This window comes from Carlito syrichta, unplaced genomic scaffold (assembly GCF_000164805.1).
Source record: "Carlito syrichta isolate Samal-C Ts95f unplaced genomic scaffold, Tarsius_syrichta-2.0.1 Scaffold311830, whole genome shotgun sequence".
Taxonomy (NCBI): Eukaryota; Metazoa; Chordata; class Mammalia; order Primates; family Tarsiidae; genus Carlito; species Carlito syrichta.
The window spans coordinates 590,533-618,512 of record NW_007255926.1 but is presented as its reverse complement, the minus strand read 5'-3'; the positions used below and the strand labels follow the sequence as shown (position 1 = coordinate 618,512).

At 43.3% G+C, this 27,980-nt stretch overlaps 1 protein-coding gene across 2 annotated transcripts in view; it reads right to left on the bottom strand.

The window, feature by feature from the left end:
- The window catches only part of VIT (vitrin), a 135,559-nt gene that overhangs the window by 96,720 nt on the left and 10,859 nt on the right, over positions 1 to 27,980 (bottom strand). For both annotated transcript variants that reach the window (XM_008069129.1, XM_008069130.1), the window contains exon 2: positions 9,520 to 9,589. In XM_008069129.1, coding sequence (XP_008067320.1) covers positions 9,520 to 9,571 — 52 coding nt within the window. In that variant the 5' untranslated portion in view covers positions 9,572 to 9,589. The remainder of the gene's footprint in view (positions 1 to 9,519; positions 9,590 to 27,980) is intronic.

Genomic DNA, 27,980 nt, shown 5'->3' with positions numbered 1-27,980 from the left:
TTTTTTAGTTGGTAGTCTCACCCTGTCATCCAGGCTGGAGTGCAGTGGCATGCTCATGGCTCATTGCAGCCTCAACCTCCTGGGCTCAGGTGATCCTCCTGCCTCAGCTTTCTGAGTAGCTGGGACTTCAGGTGTGTGCCACCACATCTATCTAATTTTTTTTTTTTTTAATTTTTGTAGAGACAAGGTCTCGCTATGTTGCCCAAGCTGATCTTGAACACCTGGGCTCAAAGCAATCCTCTTCCCTTGGCCCCCCCAAAGTGCTAGGATTATAGACATGAGCCACAACTGTGCCCAGCCCAGTATTCTATTTTTGAATAACATAAATAGTAATTTTCTTTCTTTAGTAATGCTTGAAGTTTTAAAGTGAATTAAGAACCAAAATTACTTTTTCAGATAAAAAATTTCCTTTACTTCACTCTGTCTTTAACTCTCTCATGTGACAGGACAGTTAGGATATCTAGGTGTAATTCAATTTTTAAATTCAATTTTAAAAATGATTATACAGATAATTTATAGAGAAATATATATAAATGAGCTGGAAACTATGTTCAATCTTATTCATGATTAAAAAAATGCAAGCTGAAACAGAATGACAGTATATTTTCCCACGTCGTGTCAGTCAATATGGAACAAAAAATTACACTTAATACTGGCAGGGGTCTGGGATTAGGATGTCCCTGTTTACTGCTGGTAAAGTCCAACCAACTGAGCCATTCTGGAAGGCAACTTGGTAACATGTTTCACAGGCCCTAAAAACATTTATATTCTTTGACCTAGAAAATATAACCTGAGGGCTATATTCCAAATTATAATCAGAAATACAGACAAAGATTTATGTAAAAAGTGCTCATTATGGCATTATTTCTAATGGATCTGGAAATAATGAAATATTGAAAAGGTGCCAAAAATAGGAGATTCCTAAGCATTTATTACAAATGATGTGTAGTAGAATATTATATTACCTGTGAAGTGTTCAGCCCTAACCTTAACATTGATTCTGACAAGGTTAAAATATATGCAGAGAAACAGCTGAGGTAAATATATCAAAATGTTCATTATGGTAGAATGTGGGATTTCTATTTTATATTTTCTGCATTTTCCTGTTTTATATTATATTCCTTACATATGCAAACTGTATATTTTATATGTTTCTTTTATAGTTAGAAAAAGACAATTATTTTTTAATTGGTCATATTGAAGCCCTATGGATTTATAAAAATGAAAAGTACTTTCCAAAATTATTGGCATGATGCTTGTGTTTTCCAGTCAGTAATGAATTGTAATCAGAATCCATGCAATTTCAAGAAAAAACAAGAAGTGCTAAAATCACTAATCAATGATCAAATTAGTATGTGCTTACTGAATACTTACATAGAACTTTCATAGAAATGCCTCATTCTAACCCATAAAATTCTTTAGATCTTTTCAGAGGTCCAAAATCTACTAGCACAAATAGTATCCACAATGCCTTCTTGCAGATCATTTTCAAACAGTTCAAGTTTCCCCCAAGGCTTTAATTTGGGATTATGTACTCAGTGAAACACTTAGCATCAAACAAATCAGAGCTTCATAGAAAAGCTATGACAATGGATTCTCTACTAGTACATACATCATAAAGTTATGCATCAAATCATAAAATATTTAAAGCTGGAAGGAGCTTTGGAGGCCTCTTTTACTGCATAGAAAAGAAACCAATGTCAAGGTTAACACCTTGGCTAAGACATTTGAAGGCAGAAGTTGGAATCAGTGTGCGATTTTGCTGGCTATAGTCTTGGCCTCTTCATTCCTTTTGCTCCTGCTAAGTGCACACGTGGATTATACATGGACTCCAGTGACCATAGGCAACATCAAACTCTGCTCTGCTGCACATTTAAATATATCTATAATAAATGTGCTAGCTCTGATATATATTAATTAAACACTGAATTGATGTTAAATTCAAGAGCTTTTGAGGAATCATTGACTGACCCTGGAAACTTAAGAACCCAGCATCCCTAAGGACAATTTTTTAAAAAGAGTGTATTTTATTATAGAGATGTGGGGTATAAGTAAGAGTTAGCTATATAAGTAGGCTACATGCAGCTGAAGTGTGGGCTTCCAACTGTCCCTCAGTTCCCCTGGTTTGGGACCAGGTATCCTTTGTGTTGTTACATTCCCACCACCCTCTTTCTCCCCTGGCAGTGCCCAATGACTGCTGATCCCTCCCTTGTGCTAATGTGACCAGCGTTCAAGGCCCACTTATAAGTGAGAACAATGTGGTATTCAGTTCTTTGTTTCTTTGTTTCTGTGTTAGATCACTAAGTGTGATGGTCTCCAACTCCATCCAATTTGCTGTGATGTCCATGATTTTGTTCTTCTTTATGGCACGTGATACTCCATCCTGTGTATGTACCACATTTTCTTTATTCAGTCCACTTTTCTTTTTCTTTTTTTTTTTTGAGTTGGAGTCTTACTGTGTTGCCCAGGCTGGAGTGCAGTGGCATGCTCACAGCCACCCCAGCGTCGACCTGCTGGGCTCCAGCAATCTTTCCACTTCAGCCTTCCAAGTAGCCAGAACTACAGGCAAGCACTACCATACCCAGCTAATTTTTTGATTTATTGTAGAGACAAGGTCTCACCAAGTTGCCCAGGCTGTTCTCGAACCTGTGAGCTTGGGCAATTCTCTCACCTCGGCCTCCCAATGTGCTGGGATTACAGGCTTGAGCCACCGCACCTGGCCTCAGTTCGCTTTTGATGCACAGTGGGATCGTGCTAATGTTTTTGCTATTGGGAATAGTTCAACCATAAACATGCGTGTGGAGGTGTCTTTTTTGTACAATGATTTATGCTCCTTCCAAGGACAATTATTTATTTAGTAATATTTATTAAGTGCCTATGATATATGCTGAGCACTGGAGACCCAGCAATGAGCGCGATACAGCTCCTGCCCTCAGGGAGTTTACAGACTTTGGGGAGGCTGACCTGTGACAAGGTCAAGGCAGTGCAACTACGAGGAGAATAAATACAGGGCACCAAGTAGGCACACAGGAAGATGGTCCAACCTAATACGGGTAGAGGGAAGATTCTCGGAAGACTGATGGGGCTTGTGGGGGTGTGAGCATGTTGGAGTGAGAGGAAAGCATTCCAGGACAGCATGGTCAAAGGCCTGGAGATAAGAAGTGATTCATTCCTCAGGGAAATTAGAAGTTCAGTGCCAGGGTGAGGGCTGTGGCGAGAGTAGGGGAAGACAGCAAGGGTTGTATCAGGAAGACTTTACCCGCAAGGCACTGTGAGAAACTTGGACTCCATCCTAAAGGCAATGGGGAAACCCTGAGGAGTTATTTTATTATTATTATTATTATTTTATGATTATGATTGTTGCCCAGCCTGGAGTCCAATGGCATAGACACAGCTCACTGCAGCCTTGACTTCCTGGGCTCAGGTGATCCTTTCACCTGAGCCTCCTGAGTAGCTAGGACTACAGGTGTGTGCCACCATACCCGGCTGATGTTTTGACTTTGTGTAGAGACAAGGTCTCACTGTGTTGCTCAGGCTGGTCTCGAACTCCTAGGCTCTTGTGATTCTCCCACGTTGGCCTCCCAAAGAGCTGGGATTACAGGCATGAGCCACCATGCCTGGCCAACAATGAGAAGTTTAAATCAAGAGAGTGAGAGTGGCAGTCAGACATGGGCTTGACAAGATCGCCAGGGGTATGGTGGAGAATGAGGTAGAGGGGTAAGGATTTGGGGCAGTGCCCAGTGGAAGGGTCACAGGGGACTTAAGGAAACGGCCCTGATGGAGACAAGTGAGCAGAGGAGAGAGAGGACAGAAGGCAGATGTGCAAGGACTCGAGAGAGGAATTTGTGAATGAGAGTCATCTTGTCTTTTCATTAATAGAATAATTTATTATTTCCCCCTCAACTTTACTACGGTCTAATGGACAAATAAAAATTATATATATTTATGGTGTTCAACATGATGTTTTGATATATGTGCACGTTGTGAAACGATTACGTCAAGCTAATGAACACAACCACCACCTCACATCCTCAAGATTCGTGTGTGTGTGGTGAGATCATTTCAGATCTAGTCTCTTAACAAATTTCATGTAAACAATACAGGATTGTGAACTATAGTCACTATGCTGTGCACTAGATTCCCAGAACTCATTCATCGTGTCATTGAAGTTCGTACCCTTTGACTCATATTTCCCTTTTACCTTCAACCCCCAGCCCCTGGCAACGACTGTTCTACTCTCTGCTTCTATAAGGTTGACTTTTTAGGTTCCAACGGTCCCCAACCTTTTTAGCTTCAGGAACTCATTTCATGGAAGACAAATTTTTCATGAACTGTTAGGGGGAATCATGAGGCATTCGATTCTCATTAAGAGTGTACAACCTAAATCCCTTGCATGCATAGTTCACAATAAGGTCTTGCTCCTATGAGAATCTAATGCCACCACTGATATGACAGCTGATGGGGTTTTCCCAGCCTGCTGCTCAACTCCTGGTCTGTGACCCAGTTCCTAACAGGTCACAGACCACTACTGGTCCAGGTCCACAGCTGGAGGTTGGGGACCCCTTATGCAGTACATAAGCAAAATCATACAGTATTTGTCTCTCTCTGTCTGGTTTATTTCACTTAGTATAATGTCTTGTAGCTTCATTTATGTTGTAAATGGCTGGATTTCCTTCGTTTTTAAGGTTAAATAATATTCCTGAGTAGCTGGGACAACAGGTGTGTTCCACCATATCCAGCTAATTTTTTGACTTTGTGTAGCGACAAGGTCTCACTATGTTACTTAGGCTGGTCTTGAACTCCTAGGCTCCAGTGATTCTCCCACGTTGGCCTCCCAAAGACTGGGATTACAGGCATGAGTCACTGTGCCTGGCCAGCAATGAGAAGTTTAAATCATCTTTATTTATTTATTAATCTATGGGTGGGCACTTAGGTTGATTCCATATCTTGAATATTTTACTTACTGCTTCAATAAACAGGGAGTGCAGATATCTCTTCAACATACTGGTTCATTTCCTTTGGCTATGTACCCAGGTGTGGGGCTACTGGATCATATGGCAATTCTATTGCTAAGTTTTGAACCTCCATTTTGTTTTCCATGCAGCTGTTCTAATTTACATCCCTTTCAGCCTTTTACAAGGGTTTCCTTTATTCCACATCCTCATGCCAACACTTACCTTTTAACTGTTTTATGATAGCCATTCTAACACATGTGAGGTGGTATCTCATTGCAGTTTTAATTTGTATTTCCCTGATAATTAGTGATGCTAAGTATTTTTTCATCTACCTGTTGACCATTTGTATGTCTTCTTTTGGGAAATATCTTGCCCGTTAAACAAAATCAGTTTTGTTTTTTTTTTAAGCTGTTTGAGTTTCTTATATCTTTTGGATATTAACCCTTTATCAAGGGTATGGGTTGTGGATATTTTTTCCCACTCCATATGTTGTCTCCCCACTCTGTTGACTGTTTCTTTTGCTGTGCAGAAGCTTTGGATTCAATGCCATTTGTCTATTTTTGGTTTTGTTGTCTGTGCTTTTAGGGTCATATCCAAAAAGTCATTGCCCAGACCAATGTCAAGAACTTTTTCCTTATGTTTTCTTCTAGTAGTTTTATAGTTTAAGGTCTTCCATTTAAGCCTTTAATCTGTTTTGAGTTGATTTTTGCCTATGGTGTGAGATGAGTGTCCACTTTTGTTCTTCTGCATATGGCTATCTCATTCTCCCAACACCATTTGTTGAAGAGACTTCTTTTCCCATTGTGCATTCTTAGCACCTTTGTTAAAGAATAATTGACCATAAATGAGTGGATTTGTTTCTGGGTTCTCTATTCTGTTTCATTGATTTATATGTCTGGTTTTGTTTTGTTTTGTTTTGCAAATACCATATTGCTTTGATTACTATAGCTTTATAGTATATTTTTTTAATATTTTATTTTAAAGACAGGGGGCACAATTAGGTATACAATTGGACACCACACAGGTAAAGTTTGGGCCTCCCTTTGATCCCCACTTTGCCTGGTTTAAGATACCTTATTGATGCTGTGCCCCCCCATGCACCTCGGCAATATCCACTACTGCTTATAGTGTATTTTGAAATTAGGTATTATGATGCCTCCATGTTTGTTCTTTTTGCTTAGGATTGCTTTGGCTATTTAGGATATTTTGTGGTTCAATGTGAATTTTAGGATTTTTTTTCCTATTTCTTTGAAAAATGCCATTGGAATTTTCATAGAGATTCCATCAAATCTGTAGATTGCTTTGGGCAATATGAATATTTAAAAAAATATTAATCTTCCAGTCCATGAACATGGAATACCGTTCCATTTATTTGTGTCCTCTTTGATTTCTTTCTTCAATGTTTTATAGTTTTCAGTGTACAGATCTTTAACTTCTGTGGTTAAATTTATTCCCAATTTTTTTTAATGCTATTGTACATGGACCCATTTTCTTGATTTATTTTTCAGGTGATTCATTGTTAGTATATGCAATTGGTATTGATTTTGTATGTATCTTCTAACTTTACTGAATTCATTTATCAGTTCTAACAATTTTTTTGGTGTAGCCTTTAGGGTTTTTTTTTTTATTTTCTTTCTTTTTTGAATCAGAGTCTCATTCTGTTGCTTGGGTTGGAGTACAGTGGCATGATCACAGCTACTGCAGCCTCAACCTGCTGAGCTCAGGACATCTTTCTACCTCAGCCTTCCAAGTAGCTGAGACTACAAGTGCCCACCATCATGCCTGGCTAATTTTTTTGATTTATGGTAGAGGCAAGGTCTCACCTTGTTGCCCAGTATAGTCTCAAACTCTTGGGCTCAGAGAATACTCTCACCTTGACCTCCCAAAGTGCTGGGATTACAGGTGTGAGTCACTACCACCAGCAGGGTTTTCTATATATAAGATCATGTCATCTACAGAGATAATTTTACTTCTCTTTTTCTTGCTTAATTGCTCTGGCTGGGACTTCCAGCACTATGTTGAATAGAAGTGGCAGAGGGCATCCTTGTCTTGTTACTGATTTTAGAAGAAAAGTTTCTAAGTTTTTGCTGTTGAGTATGATGTTATCTGTGAGCTTGTCCTATAGGGCCTTTATTGTGCTCAGGTAGATTAATCTCCTCTTTCTACTTTGGTTTCTTGCTACCTAAATGGGCATCCCAGTGAAGGAAGAGCAGACAGAGAAAGGCAAGGGACAAAGGACAGACAAGTCTCCTTTCTTGGTTCAGTGATGCTGGGGAATGTGGCAGAGTGTGAAATAGCCTTGTGGTTTGTTTGTTTGACTAAATCTTATTCCTAACCCCTTGTCCCCCCGCCCCATTCTTATATTAGAAACCGGCTAGCTCCTAGGTTAATCTGGGGAGGGAGGTAGCTTCTCAAAAGGGCAAGGTGGAAATGAATGATCCTGTGCTTTCAACATGACTGTTCCCCAGTGTGCTGGCCAGCTCTTTGTTTACTAAAGCAAGACAGACATAGACAGTTGTAAAGCCAGTGTTGGGTGGTTGACTCTAGTCTCTGAGGACAACAGAGGTGGTGGGGCAAAGTTCCTGGCCCAGGCACCCAGAAGCCTCTCAGGAATTTTTAAAAATTTATTGTAGAGTCAAGGTCTTGCCTTATTGCCCAGGATGGTCTCAAACTCTTGGGCCCAGGGAATCCTCTTGCCCTGGTCTCCCAAAGTGCTGAGATTATAGGTGTGAGTCACTGCACTTGGCAGAGTTTTCTATATATAAGATCATGTCATCTACAGAGTCAATTTTCTTTTTTCCCTCCTCAGGGCTTCTCACCATTATCTGACAAGAGCCAGGGGATGGAGCCACTGGCTCCTGATAGCACCTGCTATCCTAGAGAGTCTATCCAAAACTAAGAAGACAGCATTGTTTGTGGCCTTATCTTCAGTTCCAGGAGAGGGTGGTCAACCTGAGGGACAGGTGAGTTGGAAGAGCTGCCCTAGCTCTCTGGCAACCATTTTACCTGGGGCTGGGTGATCCGTAGCTCAACTATATAATTTATAGGAGGATCTGAGAAGAGGGGTGACTTGCCAAAATTAACAAGTTGATGTTGAAGTCAGGACTAGAACCCATATCTTCCCTTTGACTCCTGATCCAGAGCTCCTTCCCCCATGCCTTGGGCCTCTTGCTTTCCCAGCTGCCTCACCTTCTTCCCTTCTAGTCCCCAGTTCTACCATGGATAGTTCCTCTGAACATACCTAGAACATCCTCTTTGAATTTTGGGGTTAAATGATGTTCCCCAAATTCACATGTTGAAGTCCTAATTCCCAGTATCTTAGAATGTGAGCTTGTTTGGAAACGGGCTCATTGCAGATATAATTAGTTAAGTTAGGATGAGATCATACTGGAGTAGTAGGGTGGGTCCCTAGTCCAATATGACTGATGTCATTACAAAAAGATAAAATTTGGAACCTCGCAGTCCTCTCAGCAATCAGCTCAGCTGGCTCCTTGATTTTGCATTTCTAGTCTCTGGAACAGAGAGAGAATAGGTTTTGTTTGTTTGTTTTGTGAGTTGGGGTCTCACTCTGTCACCCAGGCTGGAATGCAGTGGCATGATCATGGCACTGCATGATCATGGCTCACTGCAGCCTTGACCTTCTGGGCTCAGGAGATCATTCTGCCTCAGCCACCAAACTTGGCTAATTTTTAAACACTTTTAAAATAAAGACAGTTTCTCGCTATGTTGCCCAGGCTGGTCTTGGACTCCTGGACTCAAGCAGTCCTCTTACCTTGGCCTCTCTAAGTACTGGGATTACAGGTATGAGCTACTGTGTCTAGATAGAATAGATTTTTGTTGCTTCAAGCCACCCAGTTTGTGGTATTTTGTTACAGTAGCCCTCAAAAATGAATACTGACCAACTGAAAGGCCTTTGCACCTTTTCTTGGCAATAGCTTCATAATGACTTACAGGGTCACTTTACCTGACAAGGCCAGGGCACAGTGGGGCCAAGCTTAACAGAAGATACCCTTGGGCTTACTCCTAAACCCATCAACACTTGCTTTCTTTGAGTTGACCTGCTGCTCCTGGAGAACCTATCTGGAATTGCATTCTCTGGTAACAAAGAATGAGTTTAATGTGCTTCATTCATCACCAAAAGTATGTCTCCAGTGGTTCAAGTAAAGCCGTGTCAGGGATAAGTTTTTTTTTTTCTCATAAAATTAAGGAGCAAGAAGATCCCTATAATCAGAATGTACAAATATGCTGTATCTGAATTATTTGCTAGTTGCTGAAGAACACACACAAAGACATGCTAGTCTATGTGTGTGCAGTGTGTAATATACAGAGATGTGTAATGCATACAGAGTATTAGCTTTATATAAAAATATATATACACGTGCAGCCTGAATTTGATCTTCACTTAACATTCTCACTTAAACATCCGTCCAAATTGTTTATCATAAAAAGATACACTGTACTGTTTATGTGCTCTGTCTTGGTTTAAAACTTTTCTTGGCTGGGATTCTTTGGACCTTAGGAAGATGTTAAAAGAGTATCCAGACACACATAGAGAAGTACTTACCAAGAAACATTTCAATAACAGATGCCTTCATAGTCAGAGCAACAATCCCCATAAATATCACAATGGCACCCTGGAGAGGAAGAGACAATAACATGATCATATTTCAGCCAGGAGTTCTGACTTGGACACACAGAGCTTGGGAGGCTGAGCTGCCTCGCCCTCTGGAGTTGTAGGATTCCAGGCTGCATTTCCTGAAAGCAACTCACGTGTGGACATAAATGTGGAAACAGATGCCAATGGCCAGCCTCGTTGGTACCCAGAGAATCTGTTCTCATTGAGAAAGCCCAAGCTAGCCACCAGTCTCTGAGTTCTCAGATATTTAATCTTTACTTAGAAACTAAAGAGGAAATAACTCCACAATTTCAAGAATATGTCCAACCAGTCTTCAAATTAAAACAAAAGTCATGCAATCTTGAGAAAATGCTTTTAGATTATAAATAAATGCTTCACTCATTGTTCATTCAATAAATATTTCTTAAACTACTAGGATATGTCTAAGTTTTGTTAGAAAGAAAGTGATAAACATTGAATTAAGAAATAGTTCTCACTCTTGCAAGACAGTTTGATAGAGACGTCGGTTTGATAGAAAAACATTATGTGGACACAAATAACCCCAGTATTGGATAAGAAAGCATACAGAACATTAAGGCTTCCTAAGAGAGTGTAAGGGCAAGTTGATAGAACAGTTGATACTGTCTCTCTTTCTCTTTTTATTTTTGGTAGAGATAGGGTCTTGCTAATGTTGCCCAGGTTGATCTCAAACCTCTGTCCTCAAGTGATCCTCTTGCCTCAACCCTCCAAAATGCTGGGATTGCAAGCATGAGCTACCACACCCAGCTTCTCATTTGTTTAAAGAAAAATGTTACTTTTCCTTTAGATTAGAAAATATACTTTATTTAAAAGTAAATTAGGGAAAGAGAGAGAAAGAGAGAGAGAGAGCGAGAGAGAGAGAGAGAGAGCGAGAGAGAGAGAGAGAGAGAGAGAGAGAGAGAGAGAGAGAACTCACCTCCCCAAGGTAGGGAAGGGGTACTTAAAAAAAAATCAGTTTTGCACCTGGTACTGTGTGCCCTGGCCTGGGAGACTGGACAAAGAACACCAAGTTTCCATACAGAAGGGGCATGCTTGCTTTCCTACATAGTTTAAGATGTAACTAAGCAGTAAGTCATATGCCACGCTGAGACCCAAAGATGTGATCAGTCTGTACATTGTGCTATTTCTAGAATTCCTTGATCACTCCTCAGAGCTGATGAGCTGGTTGACAAGGGTCTTCTGTGGGGATGATCTCCTTTTTTTCTTTTTAACATCTTTTTTCTGATTCTTAAACTGAGGCTGTGGGCTTGAAAGGCTCAGCTGAAAATTCTCTGGTTCCTCCAAGCAGAAACAATCTTTCTTTCTGATGTAGTGTTTTTGTCCTGCAAGTTGGCCAACTGGGCCCCCAAGGGATGTTGCAGTTCCCGAAACTGCACTGCCAGCTGAGGGGTCCATGTGGTGACCAGGGACACAAAAGTATCTGGTTTGGGGAACATGGTGGCACCCAAGAACTCAGGGATGACAACAGCTGCAGGACCTCCAAGGACGGTTACAGCTGTCTTAGTTTGGGGGTCGGTGAGCCGAGTCCCGAGAAGTGTTGATAGCTCTGGCGGTTCTGCGGGCTGGCAAACCAACCCCCAAGAAGTGTTGAAGCTCTCTCAGCTTGGGGGGTCTAGTTCTTCCAGTCCAGAGTGTACAACTCCTCTGGTTCAGCAGTTCTGGGTTCTTGTCTCGCGCCCAGGAAGAATGAGGGCCATGGACAACCATGGAGTGAGTAAGTAGGAATTATTAGGAGCTAGACAACCCCCTGGCAGTGGGAGGGGTCTTGAAAGAGGGTTGCCCAGAGCTACGGTTCTCAAACTTTGCTGCACATTAGTATTATCTTGGAGTTTAGCAAAGTCCTGATGCCTGGCTGTACCCCAGACCAACTGAATCAGAATCACTTAGGGTGAGGTCTAGCTATTAAGATTTTTAAAACTCCTCAGATAATTCCAACATGAAGCTAAGTTTGTGGATCCAGCGGTTTAGACAGGGCTTTTGAAATCTTACTGTGCATGCTAATTAGCTGGAGATCCTACCAAAGTGTAAATTCTAGGCCAGGCATGGAGGCTCACACCTGTAATCCCAGCACTTTGGGAGGCTGAGATGGGAGGACTGCTGGCCTAGGCAACATAGTGAGACCTCATCTTTACACAAAATCATAACATTAACTGAGTGTGTTGGCATATGCCTGTAGTTTCAGCTACACAGGAGGCTGGGACACAGAAGGATCACCTGAGATCACGAGGTCGAGGCTGTGGTGATCTGTAATTGTGCTACCACACTCCAGCCTGGGCAACAGAGTGAGTCTCTACTCAAAAAAGAAAATACAATTTCTAATCCAGGGTAGGACTAGAATTCCCCAAAGGCCAGAAACTTTAGAGGAAGGAGAGAGATTACGTCAGCCACAGGCATATATGAAAGCATCCTAGAGGTGGTAACAATTGGGTCAACCTTGAAGTCAGCACAGTAGATGTTTATGATTCTCATTGGAGAGATGAGAAAATTAAGACGTAGAGAAGGTAAATGTCATGACCACAGTATGAGGCAGTAAGCAGATTAGAGTGGAGGTCGAGTAGGTGGGAGGGATTTGCTCTGGACACAGGCAATAAGAGAGAACGTTGTAGAGAACTCAAGGACTTAAAGTGGGTCTGCTTTTTATTATCGTTATGAGCTAGCAATAAAGCCATGTTGATGATAGTAAAACTCCCCTCTCCCCAGAGCAGATGGCTCCCACTATATCCCCGGACCTCCAGTGCCACTGCTGGGTAACCTCATGTTGGCATTCATAATCCTGCCCTTTGCCATCCATGCTCAGTCGTGTGCTGCTAAACCCACTCTATGAAAAAAAAAGAAAGCCCTGATTTGAGTGTGCGAGAATCAGTGATTTAGAGCAGGGCTTCTGAAATCTTAATATGCATGTTAATTAACCGGGGATCTTGTTAAAATGCAAATTCTAGGCCAGGCGCATTGGTTCATGTCTGTAATCTCAGCACTTTCGGAGGCCAAGGTGGGAGGATTGCTGGCCCAGGAGCTTGTCACTTTCTGTGGTGTAAATCCTCCTACCAAGGCTGATTTTGAAGCTGCCAAAGTGACGTCAGGGAATGGAGATTTGCAAAGAGATAAGCACAATCTGGTACTCACTAGTTCCAGTATAAGTTGATTTCCGATATTTGATATGGTGCTATGGAGATTTTATGAGCACAAAGCAATTATTAGATTATGGCTGAGATGGTAGTACAAGTACCCGATGCAATTAACTCAAATAAAACTGTTCAGTATGTAAAAGCTTTATTACAAACAATTAAATTAGGCACCAGGAGTAACCCCAAACAAAACCGATCACTTTGTTCATTTCCAGCAACCACTGCAATGTGCTAAATGTGTTAAGGTAGCTGGTCACTGGTTAAATAATAGTCTTTAACCTCAAAACAAACAGAAATAAAATCACATATACAATCTATTTGGCAACTTGATGTTTCAATAGCTGGATTTTATTTTGGGAATAGTGTGATAACAAGTAATTTTTAAAATTTTTATTTATTTAATTTTTTTGACTCAGAGTCTCACTCTGCCATCCGGATTGAAGAGCAGTGGCATATTCACGGCCATGGCAACCACGACCTGCTGGGTTCAGGTGATCCTTTTGCCTCAGCCTTCTGATTAGTTGGAACCACGTGTGTGCACCACCACGCCATCCTGGTTCTTTTGATTTATTGTAGAGACAAGGTCGTGCCAAGTTGCCCAGGCTGGTCTCGAACCCTGGGGCTCAGGCAATCTTCTCACTTCCACCTCCCAAAGTGCTGGAATTACAGACAAGAACTAACATGCATGGCCTTTTAAAAAAATTATTATTATTAATTTGAGAAAGTCCACATTTTCAAGCCATTTTGTAACTTTCCTCTGGGATAATGCAGCATGCTAAGCTGTGCTGCTGGTCTCACCTACCTAGCCCCACGAATTGGCTGTACCACTCAGTGTTGCAGATTTCATCTGTTGTCCTTGACTGCTTTCTTTCTCACCTCCCACATCTTGTCCATTAGCCAAGCCTGTTGTCTCTACATTCGTCATGTATCCAGAATCTGACTGTCATCATCTTTACCATGGCCACTGGCTCCAGGCTCCGCCCTGGTCCCACCTGGACTACTGCGGTTAGCCTAATGAGGCTGTCTCCTTCTTCCTCTGGCCCCTACAGTCTACACAGCACCCAACATGATCCTGTTCAAAGGAAGTCAGTTCATGGCATTTCTTGGCACAAGACTCTACAGCGGCTTCCCATCTTCCACCTCAGAATAGAAACTGAAGTCTTTTTCATTTATTTATTTGTTTTTTTGTTTATTTATTGAGTTGGAGTCTCACTCTGTCGCCCAGACTGGAGTACAGTGGCTGCTCCCGGCCACCGCAACCTCGACCTGCTGGGCTCCGGCGATCCTTCCGCCTCATCCTTCCAAGGAGCTGGAATTACAGGCATGCGCCACCACTCCCGGCAGTGATTTTTTGATTTATTGTAGAGATGAGGTCTCGCTGCCCAGGCGGGTCTCAAACCCGCGGGCTCAGGCAATCCACTCACCTCAGCCTCCCAAAGGCGCGGGATTACAGGCTGAGCCACTGAGCCCGGCTGAAACTGAAGTCTTTAAAGCAGCTCAAGACCCTAGTTGATTTGGCCACCGTAGACCTTTCTGATTTCATTTCCCTCTATTCTGTTCTCTTCCTCACTTAGTAAGCGCTAGCCACACTGGCCTCTCGACTGTTTCTAGAACACAATTCTCACCTCAGGGTATCTGTATTCGTTGTGCTACTGTTGTTTCCTCTGCCTGATGCCCTTCTCCCAGATAAGCACAAATCCTACTCCCTTCTTTCTTTTAAATTTTTGCTTAAATGTTACCTCTCGGCTGGGCATGGTAGCTCATGCCTGTAAACCTAGCAATTTGGGAGACTGAGGTGGGAGAATCACTTGAGCCCAAGAGTTCGAGACCAGCACAGTGAGAACTTGTCTTTACAAAAAAAAAAAAAAAAAAGTAGCTGGGCATGGTAGTGCATGCCTGTAGTCCCAGCCAGCTACTCAGGTGGCTGAGACAGAAGGATCACCCTGAGTGTAGAAGGTCAAGGTTCCAGAGAGCCAGGGTCCTGCTTCTGTGCTCTAGCCTGGGTGACAGTGTGAGACCTTGTCTCCAAAAAAAAAATATCTCTCATGAGACATTGCTGCTGACTGGTATACCCTACCCTTTTCCTACTATCTTTTCCCCTGTTCATTTATCACCTCCAACCCTATACTTTATTTTATTTGTGTATTGTTTGTGTTTTCTACTATAATACAAGCTCCTTGAGGGTGGGAGTTTTTACTTCACTTTGTAGGTGCTTAGTATATATGTGTTGAATCTGTGGGTGCATAACAAGGGCTTTCCCTTTCCCCCAATAAATAAAAAAAGGAAATAAACCAGAGGGAAGACAATCTTGTGAACATGCTAAAAGCAATTGAACTACACACTTTAAATAGTGTATTTTATGGTGTGTGGATTACATCTCAATACAAATGAATTAATAAAGCATTATTGATGTTGTTTATCAACAAACAAACCCCAAAGGAAGATGGAGAGCAGAGAAAATCGCTTCAGATCTGTCCTACAACTTTACAGCCATGTTGAACATGATCTTCAGACGCTGGGATGGATGAACAGAAACCAGCAGGATTCCAGTAACCACTCTGACCACTGAGGAGAAACCACCCAAGTGCTGATTCGTCGGTGATGGAAGCTAACCAGAATCCCTCTCTCTCTTGGCATCAGAATGCGTTGAGGCTTCTTTCTCACCACTGCAATTTCTCGCCTTGCATGGTCCATTTACTCGTACACTGGAGATGTAGATGTGTCTTTTTGGAATGTGTGGGGCAAAAAATTCAAACCACCTCTCAGCCATTCACCAGCAGTGTCTGCAGGCGGTCCAATGCCATGGAGGTGGGAGGCCCACAGCGACGACGAAGCCTGAATTCCTCATGTGCTCACCGGGTTCTAACCCAAGCCGAACCATTGGGGCTTCCAAAAGGATGTGCTACTGCTTCATAAGTTTATGGATTGTGCTGCGAGATGGAATATCTAGAGTCTCAAATAGGAGGCCCTGGGGAGGCAAATGAAGCTAGGTTGTGGAGGAAAAGAGTACATTAGTGTAAGTGGATTAGCACAGCCAGCTTAATTAGCTCTCTTCTTGCCCAGAGTTAAAAGAGAGCAAGTTGGTAACAAATAATAATATAATCTTCCTTGGTTCTTTACAGTTTTTTGAGGTTTTTTTGAGTTGGGGTCTCACTCCGTTGCCCAGGCTGGTGTGCAGTGGTACGCTCACGGCTGCCACAGCCTCTACTTGCTGGGCTCAGGTGATCCTTCTGCCTCAGTCTTCCAAGTAGGTGGGACCACAAGTGTGTGCCACCACACCTGGTTAATTTTTTGATTTATTGTAGAGACGAGGTCTCGTCAATTTGCCCAGGCTGGTCTTGAACCTCCGGGCTAGGCTAATCCTCTCACCTCGGGCTCCCAAAGTGCTGGGATTATAGGTATGAGCCACCGTGCCCAGTCCACAGTTCTTTAAATAAAGCAACTTTATGTGCCTTTCTAGAATTGTCTGTCTTTTTCCCTGTTCAGTTTCTAGAGCCTGAAATTGTGCTTGGTCATGGCTGCAACAAAACATGTTTTTTGAGAAAATGAGTAAATATAAACTTGTGCTTCACCATAAACTTGTGCAGGATGTGGGGTAAGCATCATCATTCCCATTCTAAAGATAAAGCAGCTGAGGTCTGCAGTGGGTGAGTGACTTATTCAAGGTCACATACTCCGTGTCAAGTGCAAGCTTCATGGCCTTGCACCCCTGTCTCCACCTCCTGTTGTGCATAAGGTGATCTGCAGGTCATATCTTGTTGAGATGAAGAAAGCAGAAAGGACTTTTTCTTGAATCTCTTTCTCAGAGTGCTTGAAGTTCACAGACAAGATGGCAAATTGCTCAACTGTTAAAGATTCATGCTATAATTCCACATTTTGGGAGGCCGAGCTGAGAGGATTGCCTGAGTACACGAGTTCGAGATCCGCCCGGGCAACTTGGTGAGACCTCATCTCTACAATAAATCAAAAAATTAGCCAGGCATGGTGGTACATGATGTAGTTCCAGCTACTTGGAAGGCTGAGGAGGAAGGATCACCTGAGTCCAGCAGGTCAAGGCTGTGATGGCTGTGAGCAGTGTGCCACTGCACTCCAACTTGGATGACGGAGTGAGACTCCAACTCAAAAAAAAAAAAAAAAAGATGCATGAAGCAATGTCTTTTGTTGAAGATAGAGGAAGACTAAAAGGGCAAAGAGAGAGAGAATTTAAACAGGGACAGCAAAGACCATAGGGAGAGGGGGAGGAAAAAAATCACTTGCTGAGACTCAGCACTGGTCACCAGGAAGTGTTAAGATTAAAGCAAGTCTATATGGAGTCTAGTATAGCCATTTGTGCAAAAGCAACTCATAGAAAGAATGACTACAGTTAAAAAGACGAACCACAGCAAGTGTTGGTGAGGGCGTGGATGAACTGGAATACACTGCTAATGGAAGATAAAATGGTGCAACCACTTTGGAAAACGGTTTAGTGGTATCTTGAAAAATTAAAAAGCTAGACATTTTACTACCGTACATTCCACTCCTATGCATTTCCCCAAGAGAAATGAAAGCATATGTCCACACAAAGACTTGTGCATGGATATTTTTGGTGGCTTTGTTTCTAACAGCCCCAAACTGCAAACAGTGCAGAATCTATCAACAAACAAATGGAGAACCAAATTGTGGTTTATCCACACAATGGAATACTACTCAGCAATAAAAAGGACAACTGGCCTGGTGCAGTGACTCAGCCCATAATCCCAGTACTTTGGGAGGCTAAGGGGAGAAGATTACCCAAGCCCAGCTTGGGCAACTTGATGAGACCTTGTCTCTACAATATATCAAAAAATTAGCCAGGTGTTGTAGTGCACATCTATAGTTCTGGCTACTTGAAAGACTGGGACAGAAGGATCGCCTGAGCCCAGCAGGTCGATGCTGGGGTGGATATGAGTGTGCCACTGCACTCCAGTCTGGGCAATAGACTGAGACCCTGACTCAAAAAATAAATAAATAAATAAAAATAAAAAGGACCACCATGTCCAGCTAATTTTTGATTTTTCTGTAGAGTTGAACTATGCATACAACTTGGATGAATCTCAAACTAATTATGTTGAGTGAAAGAAGCCAGATTAGTGCAACCTCTGTGGAAACAGTATGGCAATTCCTAAAAGCTCTAAATATTGACCTCCCATATGACCCCTACTGGGAATCCCCCTACTGGGAATATACCCTGAAGAACTCAAATCACTCTATAAAAAAGATACCTGCACACGTATGTTTATCGCAGCATTGTTCACAATAGCAAGAACCTGGAAGCAACCATGCTGTCCATCAAAACAGGACTGGATTTTAAAAATGTGGTACATATACATGATGGAATACTACGCAGCCATAAAAAAGAACAAAATCATGAATTTTGCAGCAACCTGGATGGAACTAGAGTCTATAATACTGAGTGATCTCTCACAGAAACAAAGATCTGAGTATCACATGTTCTCACTCATATAGTGGACCTTGAACATCCAATGTAATACTATAAGAAAATGACTAACAGTGGCAGGAAACTATGGAGTGGAGGGGAAGGGAGATGGGATTAATGGTAGTAAATATCTGTCTGGGGATGGGGAGACACCTCTTATCAACAAGGGTGCCTGAATGAAGTATATTTGTATACCTAACCCTTAACTGTACCCCACAATATCATAATAAAAGATATTGATTAAAAAAAGAAAGAAGCCAGATTAAAACGAGTATATTCTGCTTAATTTTATTTGCATTGCATCTAGAAATTGTAACCTATAGTAACAAAAAGCCCCTACGTAGTATCTGGGAGCCTGGGGCATAGGATTAGGGTATCTTGGAGAGAGAGGGAAAGGAAGGAAGAATGACTAAGAGACACATGGAAATTTGGGAATGCAAATGTTCATTATCTTGAAGAGGTGATGGTTTCACAATATATGTGTCAAAGCTTACCAGACTTTACTCTTTAAGTATGTACAGTTGGTGAAGTGTCAATTATACCTCAATATGAAAAGGTGAAGAGCCATGCTGGTGGCTCTCACCTGTAATCCCAGCACTTTGGGAGACTGAAGTGGGAGGATCGCTTGAACCCAGAAGTTCGAGACCAGTCTAGCAACATAGCGAGACCTCATCTCTACAAAAAATTAAAACTTAGCTAGGCATGATGGTGCTTGCCTGTAGTCCCACCTACTTGGGAGGCTGAGGCAGAAAGATCACCTGAGCCCAGAAGGTCGAGGCTGAGGTGAGCTGTGATAGTGCCATTGCACTCCAGCCTGGCTGACAGAGTGAGAACTGACTCAAAAAAAAAAAAAAAAATTAGGTGAAGAGAATATATATGAATATATTTTTTAGACTTAAAGTGTGTCTGGAAGAATTCACCAGAAATTAATAACAGAGGTTGCTTCAGGAAAAGGCAACTGGGTAGGTGTTGATCACAGATGGGAGGGGGTCTTACCATTTAGGTCTATTTAAATCTTTACCCTGTGTATGCATGTTAACAAATTAGAAATCAATAAAATACAAATAAAAACAAAACAATGATAAAAGTCCCCAACCTGACAAGGGCATCGTGGAGGTACTGTTGGGTTTTTGGTTTTTGTTTTTTTTTTTTGAGTTGGAGTCTCACTCTGTCACCCAGACTGGAGTACAGTGGCATGCTCCTGGCCACCACAGCCTTGACCTGCTGGGCTCTGATGATCCTTCTGCTTCAGCCTTCTAGACAGCTGGAACTACAGGCGTGCGCTACCACGCTCAGCTAATTTTTTGATTTATTGTAGAGATGAGGTCTCGCCAAGTTGCCCAGGCGGGTCTCGAACCCACTGGCTCAGGCAATTCACTCACCTTGGCCTCCCAAAGCACAGGATTACAGGCTGAGCTACCGAGCCCAGCCTGTTTTTTTTTTTTTTTTTTTTTTGAGTCAGCATCTCAGTCTGTCATCACCCAAGCTGGAGTGCAGTGACATGCTCACGGTCACCACAGCCTTAACTGGCTGGTTTCAGGTGATCCTTCTGCCTCAACCTTACAAGTAGCTGGAGCTACAGGAGCACATCACAACATCCAGCTAATTTTTGTTTTCTGTATTGCCCAGGCTGGTCTCGAACCAGGGGCTCAGGCAGTTTTCTCGCCTCCGCCTCCCAAAGTGCTTGGATTTCAGGAGTGAGCCACCGTGCCCAACCAGTACTGCTGTTATCACCATCACATTTACCACTACATTCAGTAGTGACTCAATGGCCGTAAAGCAGGGGGTAGCCACAGAGCTCCAGAGACATGGTCTATAAGAAAGACTCAGCACATGCCAACAATATGGCGGCCATTGCCCTGCCCACTCTCACTCCTTGCTCGAGGTCCTCCTTCCCTCCTGTGGGAAATGATCAGCTTCCTGAAGCACAGGTCTGATTGTGTATTAGCCTGCTCAGAATTCTTCTTCACAATCCCCTTATTCTTTGCGAATAAGGCCCAGACTTCTTAGGAAAGGTTTTCACACTCTCTATGAAGCAGCATACCCCACCCTTCAATGATGACATCTTCTCCTCTGACCCCAGCACACCCAGGTTTTGATCTTTTCTCTGAACTCTGCACATCAGTACCTTGGTTCACACTGGCATTATTGTTCTGTCTGGATGACCTTCCCACCCTTCACTGGCCTGTCACAAGCTCATCCATCTCTCAAGCTTCAGCTCCCAGGCTACCTTTTCCAGGTAAATCTCCCTGATTTCCCAAAGTCAGAATTCATTTTTTTCCATGCATCCATGAATCATTAAAAAAATAATAAGTGTGTTTCCTATGTGCTAGGCAGAGAGGAACGAGACGCAGATTCTAAAATCAAGTTGCCTTGAGTCTTCCAGAGATAGACCAACATGCACTCATGGTATTATTGCGCACATACTAAATGTCAGTAACATATTAACTCATTTAATCTTCACAATAACCCTATGAGGCAGGGACTATTTGTATCAGTCCATTATGGCATCACTACAAAGGAATACTTGTGGCTGATTCGTTTATAAAGATAAGAGGTTTACTTGGTTGATGTTTCTGCATGGTGCCAGCATCTGCCTGGCTTCTGGTGAGGCCTCAGGAAGCTTTCACTTGTGACAAAAGGTACAAGTCAACGTGTCACATGGAGACAGTGGAAGCAAGAGAGGTGAAAGGGAGGTGTCAGTCTCTTTTGAACACCTAGCTCTCCTGTGAACTAATAGAGTGAGGACCCACCATTACCCCAGAAGGACACAAGGCCATTCATGAGGGATCCACCCCTGTGATTCAAACACCTCCCCCTAGGTCCCACCTCCAACACTGGGGATCACATTTCAACATGAGATTTGGAGGGGATGGACAGCCAACCAATATCCCTATTTCTTGCCTTAACTTAGAGAGAAGGGATTGGTAGCATGCAGAGGTTAGGGATATTGCCCAAGGTTGCAAGACTGGAAAGAGAAGGATTCAAGCCAACATTCTGAGACCAGAGGTTTCTCTTCCAGCCATGGCTGTTTCTTAAGAAGGGCACTCAGTTCATCTGCCTTCTGATTCAATTGGTCTGAGTTGGTATCAGTATTGCCTTAAAGCTTCCCAGGTGACTCTATTCGGCCACTGAGGGCATTCTGATGGCAGAAAGGATGGTGGGCACATGGGCCTGGGACTTGGGGACTGGAAGTGGCTTGAATTAATTTAACCGTAAGATTAGAAAACTGAAAGAGTGAAGAGAAGAGGACAGGGCACCGGGACAGAGAAGCTTCAGGAACTGGGAGATACTTAGCCAGATTGGGAGAGGAATCAGACTGTTTGACAGGAGGAAGGGGCTATGGCAGCCTTGAATGTCATGCCTGAAGAATGTGGAATTGACCCTGTAGAAAACAGGGAGATACGGAAGGCTTAAACATTATTTTTGCATTCATCATTTTTAATAAGCCCCCCAGAGGCTTACTTGAGCCACTCGCTTGGAAGAAATCTGCCCTTGTGGAAATGTGGGATTTATGTCATGTGGGTGTTTGGCTGATCTCTGATGCTATAGGGGGAAGCATCCAACCATACTATTTGTCCATGAGATAGAGCCAGACTCCATCTGGAAACAGTTAACAGTTATGAGAGGCTTGTGCTGTATTTCCAAAATGCCAAAAACCCCCAGAGGACAGACATCTCTGAATGGGAGAGGGCACATCTGCAGCCCGGCTCCCTACCTCTCTGCCTGACTGTCGAACCTTGGCCGCTTGTCAATGGATGGTGGTGGATCTGGTAATGGTTGGGATGGAGGCTGGTACTGGAGCTCCTTTATGATATGGAGGTGGCCTCAATCTGCACATAAACCTTTATACAGATTCTATTCCTCTGGTCTCGGCCTGAAACACTGCATTTCCTACTGCTATGACATCAGTGGATACCCTGAGGTCACTCACTGTGGTCCTCCCAGATTCTTGAAAAAGAGAGGGAGAGGGAGAGGGAGGGAGAGAGAGGAGAGAGAAAGAGAGGGAGAGAAAGAGAGAGAGAGAAAACAGTAGTTTTTCTTTCCCGTTTTCTTCTGTTTCCAATTCTTCCCTTCTTTATGTTCTTCTTTTATCATAAAGAAATTCTAGCCAAGTACAGTGGCTCATGCCTGTAATCCCAGCACGTTGAGAGGCAGAGGTGAGAGGATTGCCTGAGCTTAAGGGTTCAAGACCTGCCTAAGCAACATGGCAGGTCTTGTTAAAATAATAATAACAATAAAAATTTTAAAAATAATAATAATAAAAAGAAAGAAATTCTGACAGAAAACTGTGAGCCAAATAGGAAAAGAAGGCAGGAGACATTTTGCCTTTTCTCAGTATGTTGGCTCCAACGGCTGCTTAAAGCTGCACTTAGAACCAGGTTCCACGGAGTAGATGGACACTACTAGTGACCTTCCCAGAGCATCTGTTTTCCCTCTTCCTCCTTCCTAAGAGAATCTCAATCTCATAAAGGACACCACTGCAGCCAGGGACTCAGAGGAGGCTGGCCCATTGCAGTGCCTGGAATGGATCCTGGTTCCAAGCCCAAGGCAAGGATGGTTAGACCCCACCCCCTTGCTGGTGACTGCCTCAGGACCTCAGGGTTAGGTCTATCTGCACTGGGTCCCCTTCAGGCAGTCATTACTAGCTTCCAGTTTAGGTGGGTTGTGCCCTGAATTGTAACAGACAGAAGGGGAAGACTTTAATCCTGTGTTTTTCCGGGAGAGATTGCCTCTTTTGTTGGAAATGAACAAGGGAGCAGGTTGCTCCAGCATTGAGGGTTGCCATCTTGTCACCACGAGAAAAGTCTGGCTGAGGGAAAAAGCTCAAGTTACCCCAGGGGAAGGATGGCAGCCAAGTGAGTCAAGAGAAATAAAGCCGGAGCTCTGATCTGTCTTGTGGTTGGAGGCTGGGCCTGCCTCTGGCTTCTCTGCTATGTGAGATAATAAATCTCCCTTGCAGTTGGCCTGCCACTGAACGATTATTTCTAACTGCTACCTAACTCATAGTACAGTGGTTTTAACTAGAGGAGACTGTAATAACAGAGGTTTATACCAGAGTCTGCAGTGTTTTCTCAACAAACCATCTAAGTGTTTTCTCATTTGAACTACCAAAGAGCCCCTAGAGGATGAAAAACAGACATTATCATTCCTATAATTCAGAGCAGAGAGGTGACTTGCTCAATATCACACCACCCAGATCTCCATCTTAATACTGTGCTTTTTTTTTTTCTCCCTTTTTGAGTTGAGTTCCCACTCTGTCACCCAGGTTGGAGTGTAATGGCACGATCATGGCTCACTCCAGCCTTGACCTCCTGGACTCAGGCAATCCTTCTGCTCCAGCCCCCAAGTAGTGGGGGACACAGGCGTGTACCACCAAACCTGGCTAATTTTTTGATTTTGTGTAGAGATGAGGTCTTGTTATGTTGCCTAGGCTGGTATCAAACTCCTGGCTCAAGCAATCCTCCCACCTTGGCCTCCCAAAGTGCTGAGATTACAGGAGTGAGCCATCATGGCTGGCCAATATGGTGCTTTTTGTTTCTACTATGTCAGACTGCTACTGTAAATTTTCAACTCTGCTATGATTTATTATGTAATGCTATTATAAAATAAAAATTCCACTCTTCATTTGAATTACACTTTTCACTTTTCAAACCTGGTTATATCTATTTCCCAAGATCTTTTCAAAGCCTGATTATATCCATTTCCCAAGATCCCTGAAGTAAGCAGCTCAAATATTATAGTCAGATGCAGAGATAACACTTGTCAAAATGTACATGACTTGGCTGGTCAAAAACCTGTGATCTAGCAATAAAGGATAACTTAAGACAATCGAGATCTCCCTTGGGACCTTGAAATTGGGACTTTGAAAGCCTTAAGAAGTGAGTGCCAGGTTGCAACCTGGGAGAAGCAGGGAGAGCAGACGCCTTGGCTGCTGGTCCCTGCTCCAGTCCCATTTCCCATTTGAAGGAGGTCACCCTGGACACATTCTCCTGTGCATGTCAGAGATGGGCCCTTTCACTTGAGCTAGTTTAAGTTTCTATTCCAACTTAAACTAGCTCAAGTGAAAGGACCCAGCTTTGATTAGAAAGACTTTTTCATGTTTGTTGTTTCAGTTATGTCCTATTTCCTTGAAACGATTAGTAGTAAAATGAAAACACTTAAAATTAAAAGGGCATGTGTGCATGTCTTTTGGTATCATCAAAGCAAGGGGTCTCTAGAGAGGCTATCTCCCACCCTGAAGCCAGGCTCCAAAAAGAAGGAATCCTGCAAGCTGTGGCAGTCACTGAGAAGGTCTGGGATGCTTTGGAAATAAAAAATAGGAATGAGTGACCTTGAAATGATGCCGTTAGAATGTTGCTGTGAAGTTTCCCCATGTGCTTAAAAAATTGGTTTTTGTAGTGATGAGATCTTGCTATGTTGCTCAGGTTGGTCTTGAGCTTCTGGATTCAAACAATCCTCTCGCCTCAGCCTCCCAAAGTGCTAGGATTACAGGCATGAGCCACTGTTCCCAGTCCCCATACACTTTTGACAGTAGTTTGCAACCAGGGATGACTTTGTCTCCCAGTGTTGTCAAATATTTGACAATACTTGAAGATATTTCTGGTTGTTACAACTTTGGTGTTGAGGGTAGGAGGGTGTTACTGGCGTCTAGTTGGTAGAGACCAGAGTCAAGTTACTACTAAATGTCCTACAATGCACAATACAGCCCTCACAGCAATGAATTGCCCAGTCTGACAGGTCAGTATTGCCAGGACTGAAAAACTCTGATCAGTGAGAATGCTTATTTCCCTACGTATTTATAAGGATGTTATACTTAATAACGTTCCAATCTAGGCACTTCCCATAAATATCATGGGGCGTTTTTTGATGACAAGGGTGTGAAATACTCATGGGCTCCTTCCCATCTCTGGGGTCACTTTTGATCACCAGCTACAGTCAGAGACAATTCTAAAGTAAAGGTGCTCCCTCATCGGCAGTTGGGTGGATTAAAGAGCTCATGCATGCGTTCCATGACAATACATGCCTGGGCCAGCAGATTCATTGACCCATGTGGCGTGTTTCTGCATGTCAGAAGACCAAAAGGGAAAGCCTTTTTTGGTGCGTGCATCTCAGACCGTCATTTTGTACCACGTTAAGAACCTGACATATGGAAATGCTTACCGCATCCACAAAGACTTCAACCAATGGTGATTTCTAGCAAGGCTGCAAACAGTAATTACACATCTGAAGTGGTAGTTTAGATCTTATATTGCCAGTGGGGGAAAAAATACTAGCTAGCAGGCATACCCCCAAATGAGCTCTCAAGAACTCCTTCCAGAGTATCTATCCCGTGTAATGAGAACAGTCACCAAGACAAATACAGGTAAGGGAAGGTGTTGTCATACCTTCTCTTAGTCACTTCACTCTGGAAACTGTGAGAGGTTTAGAGATTCTCAGGAGGCATTGGAAACTGCGTTTCTCTCATCAAAAATGTCTTTACCCAATGTGTTCCACACTGGATTGGTCCTGACTTCTCCAGGCCAGGCCTCCGCCTTGGACTTTGAGGGTTTTGGTTGCCAAGGGGCCCATCGGCTGTGAATCTGGAGCTGGGTGTTCGGTTCCCTAGAGCCCCAGAACTTCGAATGACCTGAACACTCTGCTTTTTGGTCGGCCTTGGTTTCCCAGGCCCAGCAAACATTCTCAGACCTGGCAACACTTTCCGGCTGACATCGGAAGGAAGAGGAGGGTGTATCTGCAAGACCCATGCCTTCCCATCTGCAGTATGGTAAAGAATGGACTCGTCTTAGATGACAGGGTTTCCAGGGGCAGGCGCGGGGGGCTGTGGGTCAGAGCACATTCTTGGATCCCAGCAACCAGAGGACAGGGTAAAATGGAGGGTGTGGAGGGCGGACGGTGACTGTGGTGGAGAAATTGTGGGCTGTGGAGGATTAGGCCTTAGGAATGGGCAGGGACCGGCAGCAATAGTCATTTAGAAGCAGAAGACTGAGCTCCAGAAGGGAGTCACCCAGCCTTCTGGTCCAGCAGCCCTCCTGGGACCAGACCTAGCACTGAAGAAGCCCCAGAGACACCCCCCACCCTCTCAGCCTCTCCCCCCACCTCTGCTGGCTATCCTGACCATCTGGCCCGGCTGCATGGTGGCCTGTTATGCGAGATAGGGTTTCCTCATTCTTCTTCCTGGGAAGTTTCAGAAGTGCAGAGTTCATGCCCATAGTTGTTACTCTCATTTATGGAATGCTTATGGCATGCTCCACATGGTACACAGGTGATCTTATTTAATTACTTTGGTGATCCTTCCAGGTAAGAACCACTATGTCCATTTCCCAGAGCAGGGAAATTGAGGCTTAGGGAAGTCTAGTAAGCTGCCCAAGGTTACAGAATGAACACAGAGGATGCCACAAAAGGTATATACATTTTAAGTATGCCATTTGCTTAAAAGATGGCGTTCATCAAATGAATGGTAGCATTACCACGTGACAGGCAGGACAAAGAAAATGATGGAAGCACAGTTGGGTGAATGTCATATTATGCACTGCTACTGTAATTCAATTCAACTTCGAAAAGTAATACACAGGTAACATCTCTTAAAATGTGTATACATTTATTTGGCACCCCCGTATGTAGCAGCTCCAGAATTCTATCCCAGACTTCAAAGGCTCAACCCCCCTCAATACCCCATTTTCCCACTCTACAGGATGGTTTCATCTTCCTTTTTATCTTAACGCACATGTACCAGGCTTTTTGAAATACTTAGCTGACGATTGTTAAAACGCATGCTGTAAACTGTATTTGTTGCATAACAGAGTTGCCTTGGTCACAAGGTCAAGAGATTTTCAAGAATCATATTTGGGCCCGAACTCACCCATAGCTCTCTCGCTCACAAGTTTTATTTAGGGTAAAATGATGTGCCAGGCATATTTTTAAGTGTAACCAGGCATCACACACCCATCTAAGTAAACATTCGAGTGTATTGTAATTGACTGTGTAGTGGGCTGTTAAAACGGGATGATCCTTTGTCCTAGCTTCCACCGAGACCTCAAGGCAATGAGTGCCAAGGCCTTTTGTGTTCTCGAGTGGCCGCCTTGAAGGTGGGTGAAGTGGGGATTGGGGGGAGGCAAGTGGGGGGAGCCTCGGCATTTGCCTTCTGCCTCTGGGGAGGGGAAGGAGGAAGGAGGTTGCCAACAACTTAAATTTTTGTTTTACTATTGTTATTTTGTAAAAGACAAAGTCTTGCTCTGTTATCCAGGCTGGAGTAATGGCACCATCACAGCTCACTTCACCCTCGAACTCCTGGGGGTAAGCAGTCCTCCGGCCTCAGTCTCCCATAAGTAGCTAGGACTACAGGGGCACACTGCCATGCATAGCTAATTATTCTTTTGCAAAAATGGGGTCTTACTATGTCACCCAGGCTGGTTTCAAACTCCTGGGCTCAAGCAATCTTCCAACCTCAGCCTCCTAAGTAGCTAGGACTACGGGGACACACTAGCACACCCAGCAAATTTTTTATTTTTTTGTAGAAATGGGGTCTTGCTATGTCACCCAGTCTTATCTTGAACTGCTGGACTCAAGTGATTCTCCCAACTCAGTCTTCCAAAGTGCTGAGACTACAGGTGCATACCACCACACCTGGCTAATTTTAATTTTTTTTTTTATAAAGACAAAGTCTCGCTCTGTTGCCTAGGTTCCAACTTTTCTTAAAGATATTCTTGCTCAGCCGGGCTCGGTGGCTCAGCCTGTAATCCCGCGCCTTTGGGAGGCTGAGGTGAGTGGATTGCCTGAGCCCACAGGTT